The sequence below is a fragment of the Haliotis rubra genome, unplaced genomic scaffold (genome assembly GCF_003918875.1).
Source record: "Haliotis rubra isolate DU_JTF1 unplaced genomic scaffold, ASM391887v1 Scf83, whole genome shotgun sequence".
NCBI lineage: Eukaryota > Metazoa > Mollusca > Gastropoda > Lepetellida > Haliotidae > Haliotis > Haliotis rubra.
In genome coordinates, this window is record NW_025767557.1 from 991858 (window position 1) to 1013523 (window position 21666).

Below are 21666 nucleotides of genomic sequence, written 5' to 3' on the forward strand. Positions count from 1 at the left end.
GTAGGCTTTGCTTGAACGCAGGGTAACCTTTATGCTATTTCATACTAGCAGTGGCTTTCGGACAAATCCCGTTATCTCATTGCCGTTGGTTGATTGTTGTAGAAACATGGCATATCGCCCGATCCCTCATTTCTGTCAATATTATATTGATGCAGTCAATTTAAGGAATTCGATCGCCTAACCCGATATGAGGCTACGGTTCTATAATGTCAAGCGGTCCATCGGACGTGGATGGTAAATACACGGACGAGGACGAAGACCCTCCCCACGGCCCCACGCAGCCCCCACAAACACGGCGTTTCTGGGAGGGGGAGGAGTCAGCAGCTGAATCTATTACAGGATTTGGCTAAGTTGTATGGCAGCGCGTGGGGAAGGACCACACACTTGAAACTTCCCTTCCATTTTGTCAATAGACGCTCCAGCCTGTCCGAGACTTCAGGGATAACTTGGACTTGACAGAAAGGGGGAATTAAAACTATTTTTAATATTCAAAAGAACGCCAAGTTTTTTCTGAAACCAGAAGTGAAGTGAAGATTAAAAAGCACCCACCACCGAGCCACGTCGCAGAGAGAGCGGAGACAAGCAAGGAGACACATCTAGCTACGGGAACTTTACTACCCTCAACATGAACGCTGCTCTCTTTGCCAAAGCTGTTACGGTCCTCTTACTCGTTATATGCAAACAAGGTAAGCCAATTTCTCAGTAGTTTCTTAGTCATCTTTGCGTTTATTATTTGAATTTTATATTTTTCTAAAATTCCACAGAGTGTACCCATGTAGTTATATTAGACAAACATTACCGGAGAGAGAGTTCGATTATATATTCGTTATAAATGTGTTAAAATTCTTAAAGGTTGATCGTATATGACAGACATCGTTTACTAAATACGTATTAGAATGAAACACGAGTTTAACTTTGATTTATTCCGCCTAATGTCACTAACAAGAAATGTTAGACTGTCTACGTTTTCAATGTAAAACTACTGCTAATTTAATCAATATATTTACGTTCGCTAGACTGAAGCGCCTTTAAATCGCCCAGTGCACAAATGAACCTACACTTGTACGGCTAAACGAGAAGATGCTTCTTAGTTCAACGCAGTACGTTTCAGCATGTTTTATTATCAAGTGCACCTTAGTGAAACCTTTAAAGCACATTCCGTCAAGTAGCTGTAAGAAATGAGTGACGTAACAAAGACGGCTCTATAAGAGATTTGTTTTGATAATGAAACGATCTTGTCCATTTTGAGATATGTTTTATTAACATGGCCCGACTACTAGGAATTCAGCTGTTGTAAAACAATACATTTAAAAAAGTACCAAGATTACGACTATGTAAAATTCACTGATTAGGAATGGAGAAACTATCGAGAAGCATACAGATACACCGGTCTGATGATGCCGTGTGAGCATGGAATCTTCATACATTGTTAACGTCATGGCATGACAGAAAGTGCTATATCCATTTGCTGCGAAGTTCCATTAAATATGAATCGCTTACTTCCTAGACATGTACAGTGATTATTCCCAATGCTCGTGAAGAGGCCTCGACTATATCATAGAACTTCACAACAGTTTCTTCTGACATGACATGCAAGACGTTTCTTTGCGAAAGGGGAAATGTTTCCGTATTCAGGCAAAATCTCTCCTCAAACATATTCAGAAACAATCTCTCCTATAGGCAGGTCAATCGTGCGGTTAGAACTATATCATGAGCAGGTTTTGTGAATCTCTATCAGAATATAAGCGGCAAGACCTGTTCCATATTCATATTAAGCAATCTCAGCTAAAATCTCATTCTGGATTCAGCTGATATAGAAGTATCATTGCATCGCGATATATATCTGATATACGAGATAGTGTTAATCGACACTTGGGAATATCTATTATCTTTTAACCAATAGCATCAGGTTGATGTTGTGTCCAAATCTTTGTATAACAAAAAAACATACATAATTGACATACGTACTGAGGTCCGTACAGTAGAAGTTATGTCCTACTGCCGAATGACTGGTGATGAACGCTTTCTATAGCACGCAGTGTTCCAGGCAACATTCCCCTTGTTTCAATGTGTGAATAATATTTTCCGCTTCTTCATTCACTGCCACAAGCACGTACACACCACCACTATTGGGATCAATTTCAAATATATTTAATAACATAACCGTATGCCTACGTTTGAATAAGCTATTTTCGAATTACGCAAAACCTATGTAATGGACGGTCAAAGGAGCCTGACAACTTTCAAATTCGACATAGAAATACAAACTTAAGTCAGAACATAATTCGACAAGCATTGCTTTTACAAATGTTATTATGTTGGAGACTAGAACCCGGTAAATAGAAGCCTTGTGGACAAGCGCTGTAACCACTGGTCTAAGACTAGACTAGTAAACGTACTGGAACTTTAGGCTTGTCGCACTAGATATCTTCATCTCAGAATTCTGTGTCATTGCTATTCGCGCTGCCGCTCTAGGCATCCTAATTTTGATGTGCCCTGAAGTTGTACATGTCTGGTTTTGTGCAAGAAGGAATGTCACCGTTGTAGCGTGGAGTTAAACAAATGGCAAGGCATCAACAGCCACGAACATGGCTTTCAGCTATGCCTTTTGTATAACAGTACAACACAACTCTGTCAGCTGATGACTTTTAGTCTTAACACCTTGATTGCAACAGTATCATACTAATCTATCATCTATTCACTTTATTCTGAACACATATTGTAACAGTACACACGCATCCGTCGTCTGTTCACAGAGTCTTAATACCTCAGTTACAGCGTGAAGTCCCAAATCTGTCAGTTATTCACCTTGAGTCTCAACACCTAGATTTCAACAGTATAATGCCAAAATAAATATCTGCTTCACGTCCCTAATACATATTGTAACCGTACAAACGCATCCATCAATGTAAGTCTTAATACCTCAGTTATAGAGTGAAGTCCCAAATTTGTCCGCTATTCACCTGCGTCTTAACACCTTGAATACAATTGTATAACACTAATCTGTCATCTATTCACCATATGTTCTGAACACCTTTATTATAACAGTATACACGAATCCATCCTTTGTTCGCTGTGAGTCTTACTTAAGACTTCCTAGCATAATACAATGTGTGAAGCCAACTTCTGGTGTTCCCGACGTGATATAATTGCTGGAATATTGGTAAAAGCGGCGTAAAACCTCACTCACTCCTAGCATGAAGTCTCAAATTTGTCCGCTATTCACCTTGTGTCTGATTAATACCTTGTTAAAACAGCTTGACAAGTTTGACACCTGCCAGTTATTCACGTTAATTCTTTATCACTTTATTAAACACCATGACAGCAATCTGTCAGTTATCCAGGCTGAGTCTCTAACACCTCGGTTGTAACACGATAACTACAATCTGTCAGCTGGTCTCAAACACATAAATAGGCGTATGCTGTCCTAATCGACTGGGAAACGACTACGTTATAACGATTTAACTTCGTAAAACCCTTGCTTACTAACAATACTCGATTTAATCCATGGTTTGATTGGTCCTAAAAAAAGTAAGTTTGTGTGTTCGATTCCCCATATGGGTACAATGTGTGAAGCCCATTTCTGGTGTCCCTCGCCGTGATAAAGCTGGAATATTGCTGAAAGCGGCGTAAAACCATACTCACTCACTCATATAATTTTCACCATTATTTTGCCATTTACGACCAATGGAACCTGTTTCTTCAGATACTCGAGGTTAATCTTTTAATTAAAACGTCAAATCAACCAGAACACGATTTACCAATGAAATCGTACACACACAGAATACTACTGGCAAGATTTCATAACGATTGACCCACATTTAGCATTTTGGAACCCTAATCCCACAGATTTGATGTGTACAAACCGTATTAATGAAGCTCTGTAAATATCAGTGAGTATAAAAGCAAACACGCACATCCCTTGACAAACTGCATCATATGGAAAGATGAAGCCGAGTGCCATCCATCATGGACGTATATCTGAAGAATCCTTCATTCTGATTCCACTGACGGACGTCCATGACAGATGTATTCCTGGAAGTCATCGCATTCAACTTTACCATATTTCATTACCGCCGTAAAACGCGACCCTTGGGGTTGATTGATAATGATGAAGAGTTGAAAGATGAAGGTACTTGTGATGTTTGGGGATAAAGGGATCACTACACTATGCCAAATACCAAACCTGTTGGATGAAAGTCTTCGGTAAATTAGTGGAGATGTTTTTTGTCCAGTTTATGGCCGCAATCCTTTTGATTTGAGCGACAACTGTAAATTAAAAACAGATAGGTCTGGTTGAAATGCAAACTCGGTTAATCAGAGAGGTGATTACGGGTCTTTGAGAAAAATAATCGTTTGTGTAAAGAAACAGTGCCAACACAAACGGTCATGGATGTCTCTGACGTTCCTGATTCAGCTGCCACGATGGATGAACTTTCTGTTGCATCGACTGAAAATACATAAGAGTGAGTGAGTGAGTATGGTTTTACGCCGCTTTTAGCAATATTCCAGCAATATCACGGCGGGGGACACCAGAAATGGGCTTCACACATTGTACCCATGTGGGGAATCGAACCCGGGTCTTCGGCGTGACGAGCAAACACTTTAACCACTAGGCTACCCGACCGCCCCCGAAAATACATAAGAGGATACTGTTCTCTTAAATATCGATTGCCACTATATGGCATAAATGTTGTCGATGTGAAGTTCAATTTTAACTCACTCACTTCCTTTGAATATCGATAGCATTTCAAATCAGGTGTCATATAAATGTTGAAATTTTGTAATTTGTAGTAATATAACTGGAACATAAAGGTTGTCATGAGATTAAAAGCAGATTTTGACTCGTTTCATTAACGACCTGATGTAACATCATTTAATATGATAGATTATAAGGCGGCATATTGCCTTCTTAGGTTTTGACAATATTAATGTGAGGTTAGAGAAGCCAACAGCTTATATGTCATCTACAAAAAGTTATTGGTTTCTGTAAACATAACTCAAAATATCTTCTGTACTTGTGAATCATATTTAAGTGCAAAACCCTTATAGTTCATATTCTCGTATCGTAAAATGGTTTCATCTGGAATATAAAAAAGCATTTGCCTTCTTTGAAGATGTTATGCGGTATCCTCAAATATCGTGTCACATTGATTTCCGCTTTACTACCAGTCTCGTACATGTAGGTAGACAGCCTTGTCACTTAAACCACAGCAGCAATGCACAAGGGATCTGAAGACTGTCAGAACGTAAGAGATATTGATGAGCAGATAAAGCACCTTCTTTGAGCCCATTTGAAACCCACAAGATACCCAGTTCAAGGTCATTGATGATCCAGAAGACTCCCTACGGACGAAAAAAAGTCATTATGTTCGCCCTTCTAATTGATTAATTGTTTCCTGATGAGGAAATGTATCCACGAAGAATTGGCAGTTGTAAATCTTGTTGTGTGTCTTGATTGGGAGCATAAGCGGAGTGGACGCCGAGGGTCTTTAGTAGAGGCTGTTAAATGGAAAATGGACTGTTGGCTTTGGTTGAATTACACGATAGATCTGCGAAAAATGTAGAGATTTTAAAAGGTCTGTGCGCTTGTAACATGTGGATTGTATAGCGGGCCAGCTTTCGATATGCATGTTCGACATTGTTGCATCATATGGGAAGAGACGGGTTTAAGAATGGGACATGTTAAGTCAGACTTTAAGATAGATAATGTCTTGGAATTGGTAGAGGACATATTTCCTGGTTGTTGTTTTTCATGCATTGGGTGGAATAGTGAATAGACTGTTAGGTTAGGTCGAGTGGTTCAGGAAGGTTGGGTGATAGAGGACGGCGTGTGGGTTTAGGAGGGTGGGGTGGTTGAGACCTGCTGTGTGGTTTGGGGCGGTGGGGTGGTACTGGATGTTGTGACGATCTAGGACGGTGGGGTGATATTAGGGGTGGTGGGATGGTTTTAGGTAGTGTTGTGATGTAGGACAGTGGGTTGGTTTAGGGAGGTGGGGTGATGTATTGCGGTAGGGTTGTTTAAGAGGGTTGGGTGATGCAAGGCGGTTGGATGATGGGGTGATGTAGGACGGTGGGGTGGTTAATGACAATGGGGGAGGAGAAGGGGGGGTGTGAATAGGATGGCGGAGGGTATGGTAAGCTAAGATCTCCCTGGCACGAAATACATACTCCATGGGAAGACGGAATAATATGCTCCAAAATACACTGAAATATCTTACCTTCAGCCGCACATGTTATTCACAGCAAAATGGAACCTGTAATTCGGAAATGGACTAGATCATAGGCTATAGAAACATCAACCCAAAAATATAATTTATTCTAAAGAAAGCCCATGCCATCCTGACACTAACTTCGTGAGTAACTGATTAGTAAACACATTCAGTCTCCCATAAAGGAAAGTGCAAGGAAACATTAACATCATGACCTGTTTGTTGGTTTTAGATTTTTGTCACTCCAAGTCATCAGAAGAATGATAGTATTGCTTGCCACATATAAATGTACGCTGCCAGTGTTCCTCGTGGATAAATCTATTGATCTAGCTAAAAGCTTTTTACTTCCCATCGTTATTAGTTATAAGAAAGAACCACATATTGTCTGATGACATAATTCATAGTGCAAGAGTGGTATTGAAACGATGGCAATTAGAGTTGTACCCTTATGTGCACAAATAATGTTTTTAGGCAAAACTTCAACGCACCTTAGATACCTAATCATCGGTATTCCATTACCGGAATAAGGAGCACGCTATGTATCTATATACCCACCATTGCATGACACTGAGCTATAATCACAGGCCGCCAATTCCGATAGGTTCGTACACTATGACTGGAAGGAATACACTTAGTGTATTTATCATCGTATTAAATATATATAAACGTGAACTGGAGTGAATTTACATGCAGCGTACCAATTATTGTGATAGGAAAATTGTTATTTCTGCAGACTTTTATATCTAATATCACGCCAAATGTGGTTCTGTGTTAGCTTCGAGACTGTCTGGAAGAATTATATGCATTTAAGTGGTTTCTTTAAATGATGCATCGATAAAAGATTTGTATTGCTGAGATAGGTATTTCCTGAAATTGGCAGCGGTAAATCTTGAAATCGATCCCTTTGTACCTCAATTACGAAAAAAAGGTACTCTTGGTGTTTGATCCTCAAGAAGAAGACTGTCGTGAATATTAAACAAAGGCATCACTCTCTTGTCTAGTATTTACACTCAGAGCAAGCCTAAATATCCACTTGAAGTTACTGTTGCTGTTTCTATTTGGGGAACGGGTGACCCAGCTGTCTTAAGCGAAGCGATTCGGGGTTACGTCCCTTGGGCACACCAGAAGCCGATGATCGTTGATTCGAATCCCAGTTCTCCCCGATTATGTTTCTGGGATGGCGGGTTCAGAAGCTTGTATCACTTCAAGTTGTCCTCCTTCATCAAGATGGCACGCCGTGGTATTGAAATGCTGTTCAAAGCGGTGTTAAACCGAACTCACTCACTCACTCGTTCCTTTATGGAAGCATGTTCCTTGACTGTCTAAATTATATGACATGAAAGGTGGTTTGTGGCAGAGGTCATGTTTGACTTACATCCCTAACAATGTTAAACAGCACCTCCATCCCCAGTACAATTGGTTCAAGGGAATGTAAAAACCTTCTGTGAGACTATGCTCGCCGTCTCTGGCCCGTTCCAGTTTCCGTCTAGACTCGTGTTAATGCCACGGTGAAACGTAGACATCATCTGGCAGCAATCAGACAACGTGGTAACGGTTACCTTGACGCATCCTGCAACGTGAGCTACAGACGAAGACGTTCCAAATTAATTTAAATGAAATTTACAAGGACTGCCAATTTACCTAGATCTATTTAACGCCGATACTCATACCACAATGCTGTCCTAAGAACACTGATTAAAGAACATGTATCAACTTCTATTGGATTGTATAAGGAAAGACCCTTTAATGTGGACGCAAAATCGCATCAACAGCCAAGACGTCAGACATAGATATATAGCTCATCGATACCGATTGACGCCAACGAGAAAGCAGAATGAAAACCACTTCCTCCCCAGCTTCTGCCTCTTCCGCTAGGTTCTCTATATCTCACAACCGAGAACTATCCCATCAGCCATTCTGGCTGATAGTTTATCCTAAGACTCTGTCCACCCTGACGAATTAATTCTATTCCTTTGCGGAGCTGTTTGTTTAAGCGATCGCATGTTAAAGGTTAATACCAATTTCTGATTTCCTATTGGGACTAACCAAAGTCTGAAGACGGAATCAATCCCCGACTTGTATATTGCTTTTAAGTGACCCCACGGAACTAACTACATCATATGAGAAAGTTCAAATGCCGGAGACATTACGAAATGTTTAATAACCGCCGTCTTGCAATGATTGAGGTTATGAAGATGAATTACATACGTTGGCATGACAACCCTAAATTTCCCACACCCCAGGAAGAAATAGTTCGTAAACAACTTATAATTTATAAGCTTCGGAAGGGTTATGTCTTTAGATATTGCAGAATATAACCTGAAACTGGTATATTTTGCAGATGAGGATATGTTTCATATTTAGAGTTCGGGCGTTGTTTAGGATGCGATAGCGCTGAGTGCGTCACGATGACGCCTTGGTAACAGTTAAAACAAGTGTCTTACCTCCCTTCCAAAAAAACCCATCTTAACACAGTGCAGTCGAAAGAAAAAGTTAAAGTATGGGAGTTACGATCACCTCAGCTCTATGATCGCTTCGTGAGGTATGTTCTTTGTCTCCATACTGCTCTTGCAACAGCATCGTTCCCGATATTGCGCACGCGTGTCGTTTAGAACCAGTCATTATATGATAAACTGGTGTTGTTCCAGGTCTTGTACCGACGGGGCGGTTGGGTAATCTAATGGTTAAAGCATTCACTCGTCACGCCGGGTTCAATTCCCCACATGGGTACATTGTGTGAAGCGGTTTTCCGGTGTCCCTCGCCGGGATATAGCTGGAATATTACTGAAAGCGGCGTAAAACTAAACTCACTCACTCACTTACTCACGTACACTTTGCCAATTCGAAACATGATCGAGAATATAAAGCACTTAAACTCGAGCTTATACTTGTATATGGGCGTTAGTACAACATTATCATCCATTATGGGGTTGGGTGGGTAGCCAAGCGGCTAAAGTGTTCGCTAGTCTTGTCGAAAACCCGGGTTCGATTTCCCCACAGATACAATGTGTAAAGCCCATTCCTAATGTAGCACTCCATGATATAGCTACCGATAATGTAGCACTCCATGACATAGCTACCATGATATTACGCTAAAGGCGGCGTAAAACCACACTACACACTCACGTAATCATCGTAAAGAAAGTATTGGCTATTTCAAGGAATCTCTGTGGATGTTTGTCAGTCTATATCTGGCCGTGAATACCAAGTGACACAGTGTTGTGCCCCTGGGTTCGTGATCCATGATTTATGGGTTCGAATCCGAGTCAATTCAAGAGCATGACCTTTTTCTGGCAAGTGGTAAAGGTCTGCGATTGGCGCCATCTTGTTCCTTCCTCCTGCATTCAACGAGGCGATTCGTCAGTCTAGTAGCGAAAGAGTTCACTTGTACAGCCGAAACCAGTTCGATTCAACGTGTGAAGACAATTTCGTTGTATTACTGAGATATTGCAAAAAGCTGTTAACAAAATTCTATCCCACTCAATCACTCAACTGGCAAGCACTAGGATAACCGAAATACTGTTTAGATCGGCGTTCAACATAAAATACTTCACTCATTCCTGGTGACACATCGTGTGATATATTTATGAAAGAAAACAGCCGTGTAGAAAACAATACAGGAAATGCTTAACCTTTTCCTGAATCAAAGACTTTCGTAGTCCATTCATATAATTTTCCCTTTTCCAGCCAAAGAAATATGTTTATGCGGAAACTCGAGACTGGTTATTTCTGGCATTGACGTTATATATTATATCAATCATAATCATTATAAATTATCATGTACAGCTTTAACAGAGAGAGCTTTATATCAATCCTGATGACACGACCAAATTACTATTGACGTTGACATCATGTAATTACTTGAAATTAATTCTAATTACTCTGCGACGAAGTGAAACAAATTACGGATTACAAAACAAAAAGATTATACAATAAATTTTTACGGTTAACGATTAGCCCATCTCTGACACACAGTTGAGATAATACACAATCGGAGCGATCGTGTTTCTAAATTAATCCAGCATGGCAAATTCCACGTAGCGCCTGCGCGCTTAACAAGATACCACGCGAGATTGTACGTGATTGTGCGTTAGTTCGCTGGACAATGTTCGTACACTCTGTTGACAAATCAATCCGAAAGAAGAACAATTCAATATTTGTGATTTACTTGCACGACACAGGATCAGTTTCGTTATATCAGTGTTAGGGAACACATTCCACTTTATGAAGACTGTTATTCATGAAGGGAATTAAAGTGACACGGCAATTTGAGGACATTTGTTCGCGAGAGTGGAAACAACACCCCAGTGTCCATTAACGACAGCCAAATGTCCCAGTAGAAATTGTCGCTCTGTTTAGGAAGTCCTACTGAATTGGCAAGTAATATATGCATTGCTGTAATCGGCAAAGTGCTCTTTTTTAGTTGTTTTAACACTGAGACCCTTCGTACAAGTCAATACATTTGTCGGTGCTGCCAATGGTGTATTTCTTCTGAATCACATTACCATTAAAACGGCCAGTCACAGCAAATTTGATTGAAGTCGTTCAAATAGAATAGAAACGACCAAACCCTTTCCAAGTCCATATGAAGTCTCTGCTAACAGCAGAGTCGATTGTACAATTGTGACTATATCAGGAGTATATACTTGTTACAGCAGTATTACAGCTGTATGATGCTGTTTGTAAACAAACCGAGTCTGGACCAGACAATCCAGTGATTGTCACGATGAGATACGATGACAGAGCATGTGTTTATGAATCACTTTGAAATAGTGATGATACCAGGTGTTCGTGAAAAGGTGAGCGTATCCTGCCCCGTCGGTGGCACCCGTCATAAACATATGCTAAGTGTAGTCATTTGTTCACCTGAAATAATTCGGGAACGTATGGTATAAGTCAAAATAGGGAATTGCATCGGACATCATTTTTGTCATTGATTCATCAAATTTAGAAATGCCCCCACATGTCTACCATGGAACTTCTTGAAAACTATACTGGGGCCTTGAATGTTGTAACCTTGATCAAACAACTTCTGAGCAAGTGTGACATGAAGCTCTTTGAAATCCTGATGACAGGACCACGCTCGATTGTACCTCGAAAGTTGTGAAATGTAAACACCAAAGGCTGTAGCTTTAAACGGTTTGTTAATGTAAGAGCATTATGTACATACTGCAACAATTAATTAAACTGTAAAATAAAATATATCAAACACATGTTTGATGAAAGTGAGATATGTAACAAACGAGAAGTATTCCATGCTGACGAATTTGATACGGGTTAACAGTAACGACTGCTTTCTGTCTTGCAACGTTTGATCACATTGGATCAAGTAAACTTTTCAAAAGTATATTGATTTTTACCCTGTAGAATATTACCAGTGTCTCTGTTCTGTGTAGATGATTGATAGCAACGTCTTGGTCCAGAGTGAACATACGCCATTGCCCTTACCACACGGATCCTCTTGGAACATACGTGATCAGTGTTTGCCCTTAACCTTGAAAAGCTGCAGGCCCTATGGACCCAGAACCATAAAATGTTTTGGGTCCTGATCAGAAAGTGTAAGGCCTTTATTTTAGCTACAATATAAATAATTCCTTGATTTTAATTCTACAAAAACTAAGTTAAAGAGTTAGTTTAATTGCTGGAACTCGGCGCTATAGAAGTAGATTGTTATTATTATTATTATTATTATTATTATTAGTCTTCATTTACAACAACATCCACATCTATGTCAAGATCCAAGTCTTCTGAAACGTCTGAATCAGAATGTTGAGACAGGGATATGTCAGTTAGTGGGGATGAAAAGACTGTCGCCATAAGGACCTGTAGAAAACAAAAGCTGTGGGTCTGAGTGGTTTTCAGTCGGCTAAGGGGAAACGTTAATTTCGAATGCTGCACGTGGACCTGGTTCATCGAGTCTTTTTTGTTATCGAAAACTGGAGTCTGTTTGTTTGTGACACGTTAATTGACAACAACTTCTTTATTGCTTCGTAACAAATATCACGTGACTATGGAACAAAAGCAGACGAGGTACATCGTGTCAAACAATGAAGAAGATGTTGCCATAAAAGTGACATACGTTTATGGTTAACTTGTAAAACCCCGTCAAACATTATATTTTATTTATTTTCATGTATAGAAGTCACCCTGAACAAAACATGTAATTGATTCATGTCAATAGGAAATGACAAGATTTATTTGTTTAAAACATTTAGCATAGCATTTAACTACACATTAAAAACGTTCCAGATACAAGTGAAGTACCAAACGCAGAAGAAAGATTCAATTAAGAGTATTATTGCTAAGAAATAGTATCATATATCAAAAGTGTCCTGGTACACCAGCTCTGACTACCTTTGCAACAGAGAGCCTGTATTCCCAGTATTCTCTGAGTTGCCATAACATCTCAGATCTCGTTCCTTCTCGCGATACATCAGCGAGACTTCATTCAAGAATTATCAGCTGTGTTATCAGGAAGATTAGGGACTATCAGTCGTCGCAGTGAACGGATCGCGGCACATTTGTCAGCGTTATAGGATTAGAGTGGGTTGGTTTTATGTTGGTTTAAAGAGGCGACGACTTCAGCAACCACCCATTAACTTGGGCATGCACGACATCATATCTGTTTCCGTTTCCTCAACGGGGACATGTTCCGATCAGCCGATGGGCATTTCTAAGAGTTTCTAATTGCCATACATTTGAATTAGAATAATAGTTCGAAATAGATGTACGACATTTGTGTAATTTATATTCCTGTTTCATGTACCACGCTACAGTTCTTAGGGGACGACTTTTGGTATTTGGAGTGATGTATGCCTTTTTCGAAAGCATATTTGTTCCAATAACTCATACCTTTTTCCACTTTATCAAGTTTACAGCATTCAAAAGAGGAGGAAAGTGATTATATTTTTCTCCCCGCTTTGTAATATTCCATTAATACATTCCAGGGGTATACAGAAATGGGGAATCGAACCCGGGTCTTCGATGTGGCAAGCCAAGGCTTTAACGTCTGAGCTACCCCGACGATGCATTTAAAAGCCAAATACATCTTCCAAAACCATGGTAAACATATTTAAGTTTTCCAAGCGATCTTTATGAAGATCTGTGCAATTCTTTCTCTTTCATGTACCATATGTCCCCAATTTTGTTCAGGCGAACAATTGACTTGGCGATACGTGTGTTTGTGACAGAAGCCAGGATACTCTGACCCTTTCACGAACACCAGATGTAATCACTATGCGAATATGATTCGCAAATACATGCATATGATATTATTATATATTCCGTACAGTGGTTACTGATGATTATGAAAACGTCTTGTCGCTTTTGGTTCGACGCGAGGGCGAGATAGAATAAGAAGTCACTCTGGCCCAACTGTTATTCTTTAATGTTTCGTCACACCTTAAAATGTTGGCATGACAATTATCACACAAGTCTCTGTTCTCTTTCTTTCTTTTCTATTTGCATTTAGTTACAAAAACAAAATAAATTGTTTTCGGGCCATGCGGGACGTCACTTATCCTGCGTGTTACGTGCAGTACAGAACGTTATCACAAAATGCTGCTTTATCTGGTAATTAGTTTAAATCAGATCGGATATCACAAACGTGACGGCGAATTCGAGTTGTCATACAAGTGTCACAAAGTAATGTAAACAAACCACTGATCAAGTTATCGTTATTACGTTACTAGTTGGTGGGAGGAATTTCCAGTAATTGATGAACTCCAGCTTTTAAAGCCATGGAGTCGAAATCCCTCTGTCGCGTAGTATACTTAAGAGTAAGTGAGTGAGTGAGTTTAGTTTTACGCCACACTCAGCAATATTCAAGCTATATGGCGGCGGTCTGTAAATAATCGACTCTGGACCACACAATCCAGTGATCAGCAGCATGAGCATCGATCTGCGCAATTGGGAACCGATGACATGTGTCAACCAAGTCAGCGAGCCTGACCACCCGATCCCGTTAGTCGCCTCTTACGACAAGCATGGGTTACTGAAGTTCAATATTCTAACCCGGACCTTCACGGGTAAGTATACTTAAGAAGAACATATGAGTTTAATATTGCTCAAAGCCGCGTTAAACACTTATCGGTACAGTAGTTTAGACACAAGGAGCACTGAAATGACAACGATCATAAAATACCTGGTACTGAATTTCCGAGATGGGAGACCTATGGAGCAACAATTACTAAACTCCTGAAACGTCTAGAAGCTAAACCCTCGGTTTCTAAAGTTAAAAAGGTTTTAGTTTTCCGACCTTATGAGACGATTTGCTACTTTTAATTATACCTACTACTACTTTCATTTCCTAAGTTGGTGAATAAAAGCGATTTCCATAATCACCCTACATCTCTGCAAGGATAAACTATTGGTACCTGCTACATGCTTATGTACGTATCCTTCTCCACCTGTACCACACGTCACAAACACACGCAAAGGCAGGTCTAGCGTTCACCTGAACAAACACGGAAGCATATGGATCCGTTCAGAGTAGGGAATTGCATCGGACATTTTGTCACATTGTCAGTAACTGATTCGATGATGAGGGAGATAATATCGTTCATTGACAAAATGGCTTTGAGTAGCATTTGAGACGCGATACTATGCAATCAATCAATTCGCCAAGCCTGATCGCCCCGTTTATTTGGTTGCCCCTTACAAGAAGAATGCTTTTTCAGGGACATATATTCTTTCCCAGAATCCTCTGGGTCACCAAGGATTCCCAGTTGTTTGATAGTGTATTCCTCGAACCCCTCCACTAGAATAATCAGGATTCTTTGAGTTATGGTAACAAGCAGTGACCAAGATAAATCTCATCGCCCACACAGCCATAGCACACTACCATACCCCCGGTACATCTCACCATGCAAACATTGCACCCCAGTATACAACCCGTTCAACTCACTACACAACCCGTTCATCCCACCGTACAACCACTCAATCCTACCACTCCGCAATATAACCCGTTCATCCCATTTGGATCCCGCCATCCCACCATACAACCTGTTTACCCCACCATACAACCACTCCATTCTACCACTCCACACTACAACCCGTTCATCGCACCATACAACCCGTTAAGCCCACCATACAATCCGTTCACCCCACCATACAACCCGTTTATCCCACCATTCCACACTGCAACCCGTTCATCCCAACATACAACCACTCCATCCCACCATTTCACACTTCAACCCGTTCATCCCAACATACAACCACTCCATCCCACCATTTCACACTTCAACCCGTTCATCCCAACATACAACCACTTCATCCCACCATTCAACCCGTTCATCCCGACATACAACCACTCCATCCCACACTTCAACCCGTTCATCCCAACAACCCGTTCATCCCAACATACAACCACTCCATCCCACCATTTCACACTTCAACCCGTTCATCCCAACATACAACCACTACATCCCACCATTCCACACTGCAATCCCACATACAACCACTTCATCCCAACAAACAGCCCACCATACAGCCGCTGCACCCCACCATTCCACAATACAAGCCGTTCATCCCAACAAACAGCCCACCATTCCACCATCCCACCATTCCGCAATACAACCCGTTCATCACACAACCAATGAATCCCACATCCCGAAATGAAACCAGTGCATCCCACCATACAAGCAGTTCATGAGGATCCCACCATTCCAGTGCGTCTGAACACATGCCGTATATCCCGATGACGGTAAGATTGCAGACTATCAGTATTACATCATGGCTAGTTTTGCAACAATGAGGAACATAATTGCTGACACAAAACTACCACTCATTGATACAGAAACAGTTCGCATGATTCATGCCCAGAGAAGAGACCACAATCAAATCTCATGATTGAAATCGGGACGGTTATAGTAGACTTGCAGCGACAAAGAGTCCAATGTTTGTTCAACATCAAAGATTCTGATTTAATCTGTAAGTGCCCAATCTCCTGTTCTGGGACGACACAGATAGAAGACAATTCATTTATGAAGCACGTGCTTCTTAATTTTGCAGTGCACTGCGTTATCAGACGCTAGTCATCGATGGCGAGCCCTTAATACACACACACCATCCCCACCACGACATAAACTTCGTTGATTGGCTTTCCGTAGCAACCTGCCATTCATCCAGATTACCTAATCTGTCTTTATAGCTCTTAAAACAATAACTAGTGTCTTTACACATGTATGACCGATCTTATAAGAGGCCTTGCACTCCTGGTTTAGAGAAGCATGAAAAAGATAGAAATTTCCCTAATGGTAATGAAGACATTTTCACCTCCGTCACGCCAAACCCCCATTCACTTGGGATTGTAAATCCCTTCCTTATATCCGAACGGGGAAGATATTTTAAGCATTGGAAATTAAGATAAGAGATACGGTGACATACGGCTTTTACGGTAATGCATCTGCGAGCATTTGGAAGCACCTTGGTAGTGAAGACATCAAAGAAGGGACAATATTGCAATGCACTCATTGAAGTCTTTAACTGTTGTGCTGACGATGTGATGAGAAAGGCTTAGACAACTGGTCTCAATGTTGCAGGCACACCGTGTCGTCTCAGAAGACACATTTGACAGACATAAGACTGAATTGCACTTTCTTCTGTCTAAGTTAAAGACACATCCCTGGAAATTAGAGCCGAGGGTTCTTGTCATACGCCTGTCTTTAACCCAGTCTGGTCTGTCAAATCGAAGAAAATTTATGACTGGAAGTTAGCAATCATTTTTTTGCGCTGTAAATCTTTTACGTCAGATAAGCAAAAACTATGAAGGTTAGAAGTAATACAATTACGTTTATCGATTGACATCATTTGAATGTGTTGACTTTGGAAATAGTCGTGAATAGTGGGATCATGCGACTGGGACGAAGAAGGCTTTGAACTTTCATTCGTGATTATTCAATACACTTATCAACATGCTAACCCGAGTGTATGGTGATGAGTGAGTGAGTGAGTTTTGCTCCGCTTTTTACAATATTCCAGCTATATCGCAGCAGGGCACACAAGAAATGGGTTTCCCACTTTGTACCCAGGATGCCGATGATTAGTAAATTAATGATGAATTGATATTGAATTTAATTCAACAAGAATGTTGTGTTTGATGCCAACCAAACAAGTGGTTGATAGAATGAGTAACTGTCCACGCTTTCCATCTGAGTGTAGGGTATAGTTTTGTACTGCCGCTTTGTATCGTTAACTACTGAAAATGATAGAGTTGCTTCTATAGGAATCACTGAAAACGTTGGTTTGTAATTATTCATGACGTGGTGAAAACTGACAACAGGCGCATTAATTCTCATTTCATTCAGAATCTCTTGTTCACCAAAAAACAGATATACGCGACAAAAGCCTCCCGGTATTTATAAATTCATGAATGAGTAATTGAGTTTAGTTTTACGCCATACTCAGCAATATTCCAGATATATGGCGGTCTGTATATAATCGAGTCTGAGCCAGACAATCAAGTGATCAACAGCATGAGCAATTGGGATGCGATGACATGTGTTCTTGATGACCAATTCTAACCCGGATCTTCACGGGTCCGGTATTCATAAGAAGCCTCCCAAGTACAGTCGACATTGCGATTCCAGCTATAACTTGTGTTTATGAAATAGTGATGACACCAGGTGTTCTCAAAAGGAATGGATGGTGTTTTGAATTTTTTGTCTTTGTGGGAATAATTTACCAGACCTCCAGTACCCTCATTCAGCAACACATAGGGTGATGTAAGTGGAATACTGCTGGGAGCGTCCTTAAACCCTTCTCACGCCAGGCAGGAAGCCCTCCACTGCTTGCCTTCAATACAGTGGCTAACGGTGCACTCTTAATACCTAACCAGACATTCGTCGTGACACGGGTTACCTTTTTATCATCCAAGCTGTTTCAGTGAACGCTTAAAAGCAGCTGATCTGATCTGATCTGACTCCATAGTAATACAAAGACTCTCAATGACACATGTCATAATGGGATTTTTGTCCACATGTAGAGACACATTGAATGGGAGAATGAGAAATGGATATTCATATGATAAAGAGTATTTCTATTTCAGTCTGCATCTCCATCGTCATGGTGCCATTATTCGACTCCTCGGCAAACAAATTGCAAGAGACGTTAATCCTTTAGTCGCAGGCATCGCATATCATCTTCTTTCAACAGAACGAGGTCCATTCCCTTCTACAGCATTCACGACTTACTGCCTCATATGAAAACAGGGGGTCCTCTTGCAGATCTGCATGAGACTTAATTGGAGGTGATGTCTGTATTCCCTATGGCTGCTGAAGGCGAAACTCATCGCCATACCCTCGAACCGCAATAGCATCACGTCGAATGTGAACCAAAGCAATGATCACACATTTCCTCCTTGCTATTAAGATTCACGGAACAATATTTGGGATGAATTTGATATTCTGGAGGAAACAGACATACCCTTTTTACTTTTCATCTCCAGGGATCAGATCTTTGGACGCCTTTCTTGTAGTGACTGGCCGCGAGAGATGCTCCCATTTTGGAGTCATACTTCTGTTGGGATGTTGTGTATTACAACAACGACTTCGATATCAGCTTCAATAAATGTTGTTATTTCACACAATGGCCAACAGCATCGTTCAAAAAACACTAACTAGATTATTTATTTGTTTTCATGTAATAACTTCGCCGTATTTATGGATGGAAATTTATCACGTAAAGTTCTTGTGTATTCTATCGATCTATATATCGTGATTTACGAAAATTCCAAGCAATTTCTTTCAAACAATGGCGTAATATAAATTTATTGACAGGAAAACACGTCTTGCAACAACTTTCATAATTTCCTGTTCCTTATGTCGTAAATCATTTAGTTGTCTACTACTGAGAAATGTAACTAGACCACAGTGTTCCCCAATGTCAGTCTGAATGGCGTTAAGTTAACACGATTTCTTTACTGCAAGAATGTCATGTAACTCCACAGGAATTAATACTTTTATAATTCCACCATTCAAGATTTTAAGTTCTGCCGGGAGGCACTGGACTTTTCGGACAGATATTCATCCGGTAGTTTTAACAGTATGAACGGGATGAACAAGGACATGTTCCCCTTTTGTTATTTCCTTTTCTTTTGAATATGGATGTGTCATTCCAAGGTTGGCGAATATCTATTGATTGAAGTAATCTTGTTCAGGACGGAACTAAGGACGAGATGTAGTCCTCATCATGATTGACGTGAAATGTTCTTCAGTCTTCAAGCAGGGCCTCTCTCACCGCCAGAGGGTAATATTTGATGGCGTCGGAAATTTTAATCAAGGATATTTTATTTAAAAGAAACGATTGAAACTTAGACTATCACTTTCTTCATGCGAACAATTGCTCCAGTTCCAATATAAAAGTTATAATCAGGACACACACATAACGCAATTTTCCTTGGTAACTGAAATAAAACAAACATCTTTTTCATGTCGAGATATTCAAAGTGGCGCGGACCTCGGAGAACACAACAAAATGGCGTCTGGTTACGTTGATTCTCCCAAAGGCCTGTCACCCGTCATCAGACATAAGTAGTGTTATACATTGTACTTTATTTCCACTTTGTCATACAGCATGGAACAGTCATTGTTAAGGCGTATCGTTTGTACCACTTCAGTCCTCAGTGGAGAATTTTACATCTCATCAGAATTATCTCAGCTATAAAGTGACAAAAAAACTTCATATACAGACATGTACAACTGTATGGATGTCATGTTGACTTTGAATCCTGAAATAAACAGGAAAAACTAATCTGTTTGAGGAAGGGAAAATCATGGTTACGACAGTGCATTCCTATATTCTCAAGAGTTGCGGACCTCAGGAGATACAGGATCCGGGAATCATCGATTTGAATCCGTTCTAACTATGAGCACAGATCTCAAATATCCCAACAATCGAAATGGGGAATTGCGATATTAGGTAAATATGTTTAAAATGTAGCCTATAAATAAATAAATAAATAATAAAACACTTGACTTGCCTGCAGCGTGTGTGGTTTAACTAATTTGGTTAGATGTGAACATTATTTTGAGGTGTTTAGGGGTAGCCTATTTGTTCCAGAATTTGCTTGTCTTGCCGAAGACCTGGGATCGATTCCCCACATAGGTACAATGTGTGAAGCCCATTTCTAGAGTCCCCGGCCGTAATATTGCTGGAATATTGTTAAAAGTTGCATAAAACCACACTCACTCACTCACTCACTCACTCACACACTCACTCACGTCATATTTAATCTGCACAATCACATGCCTTTAATACAGAAATATTGTTTGAAGCGTCGATAAACTCATCCCACTCATTCAATGCCATCATTTGAAAAATCTCTTTTGGAAGAATCCTGGAAAAAATATTTTATCTCTAACTGATAGCGAATTGTGTTGAAAAATATTCCGTTATTAAAATGCTGGTCCAAAAACTTATATACCCATGTTTGACTGAGGCTAAACATGAAACCAGGAAATGGTGATTCTGTTCGATACAATATCAAACCTAAATAACATACATCTGATATCTCGCAATACGATAGACGAGGTAGTAACGTTTTGATAACGTTTGCAATTCTTTCTCAAATCCAATTGTTCAGCCTATTCTTCTCTTGCCCATCAGTTGCACTGAAAGGTACGTACGCGTGAACTGAGAAAGACAAATACCTTTATCCAACATTGATGAATTGACCAATAGATCGATGGTAAAACATTTTGAAGAAAAAGTGCACTTCGTTACCATTTCAAAGACACGTATAATTTGTCGATGCATTATGAGGATAAGCTTGTTTTTAAAAGGATTAGAAGGGGATTTTTCTGTGTCAAATCAAAGGAATGTTTAAACAGAAGGAAAAACACCACTTCCATTTGCTTACACACATTTCGTTTAATTCTTTATCCCAAGGCTATGGATAATACTACAGAGAATATGACGTTGGTTTTGAATGGCCCACTCTCGCCGCGAGCGAGTGGAGAGTCGTGTCGCCAAATAATTACAAGAGTGACCTCCCCATCACGATAATTACAATAGGATTCAAACATTCATTGAACATCCTCTAACAGGGAATTTTACGTAAAGAAATGAAATAGGCCCCTCTAATAACTGTGATTTCTATGTGCAGAAAGCATATCATTTTGGTAAATTATTGCATATTATCATGGTGATATCTGGTTTTGACTGATGGACAGCAACCTTGACATTTTCTTTCTCTCGAATCCGATTGACACATAATGCAGCTACACTATGTAGATTATATATCAGTTTGCTCTTGACTAGATTATCAGTCAGATGGAAAAATGTGACATGACCTTAAATATTCCACCATTGTTAAATCCGAGGGGTTTTAACTGTGACATGTGTTCGTGGAGAGTTATAACTATGAAGACCTCACTTGTATGGGTAACTTGCAGATGGTTCATGCAGATCCCAAATGCGGAGATCAACTCGTTATCAGCCATTAAACCCGAGTCAC

At 40.2% G+C, this 21666-nt stretch overlaps 1 protein-coding gene across 1 annotated transcript in view; it reads left to right on the plus strand.

The window, feature by feature from the left end:
* Positions 1–366: 366 nt before the first annotated feature.
* The window catches only part of LOC124262261 (myomodulin neuropeptides 1-like), a 50845-nt gene continuing 29545 nt past the window's right edge, over positions 367–21666 (plus strand). The window contains exon 1 of the mRNA XM_046696750.1: positions 367–686. Within this exon, the coding sequence (XP_046552706.1) occupies positions 626–686 (61 nt within the window). The 5' untranslated portion in view covers positions 367–625. The remainder of the gene's footprint in view (positions 687–21666) is intronic.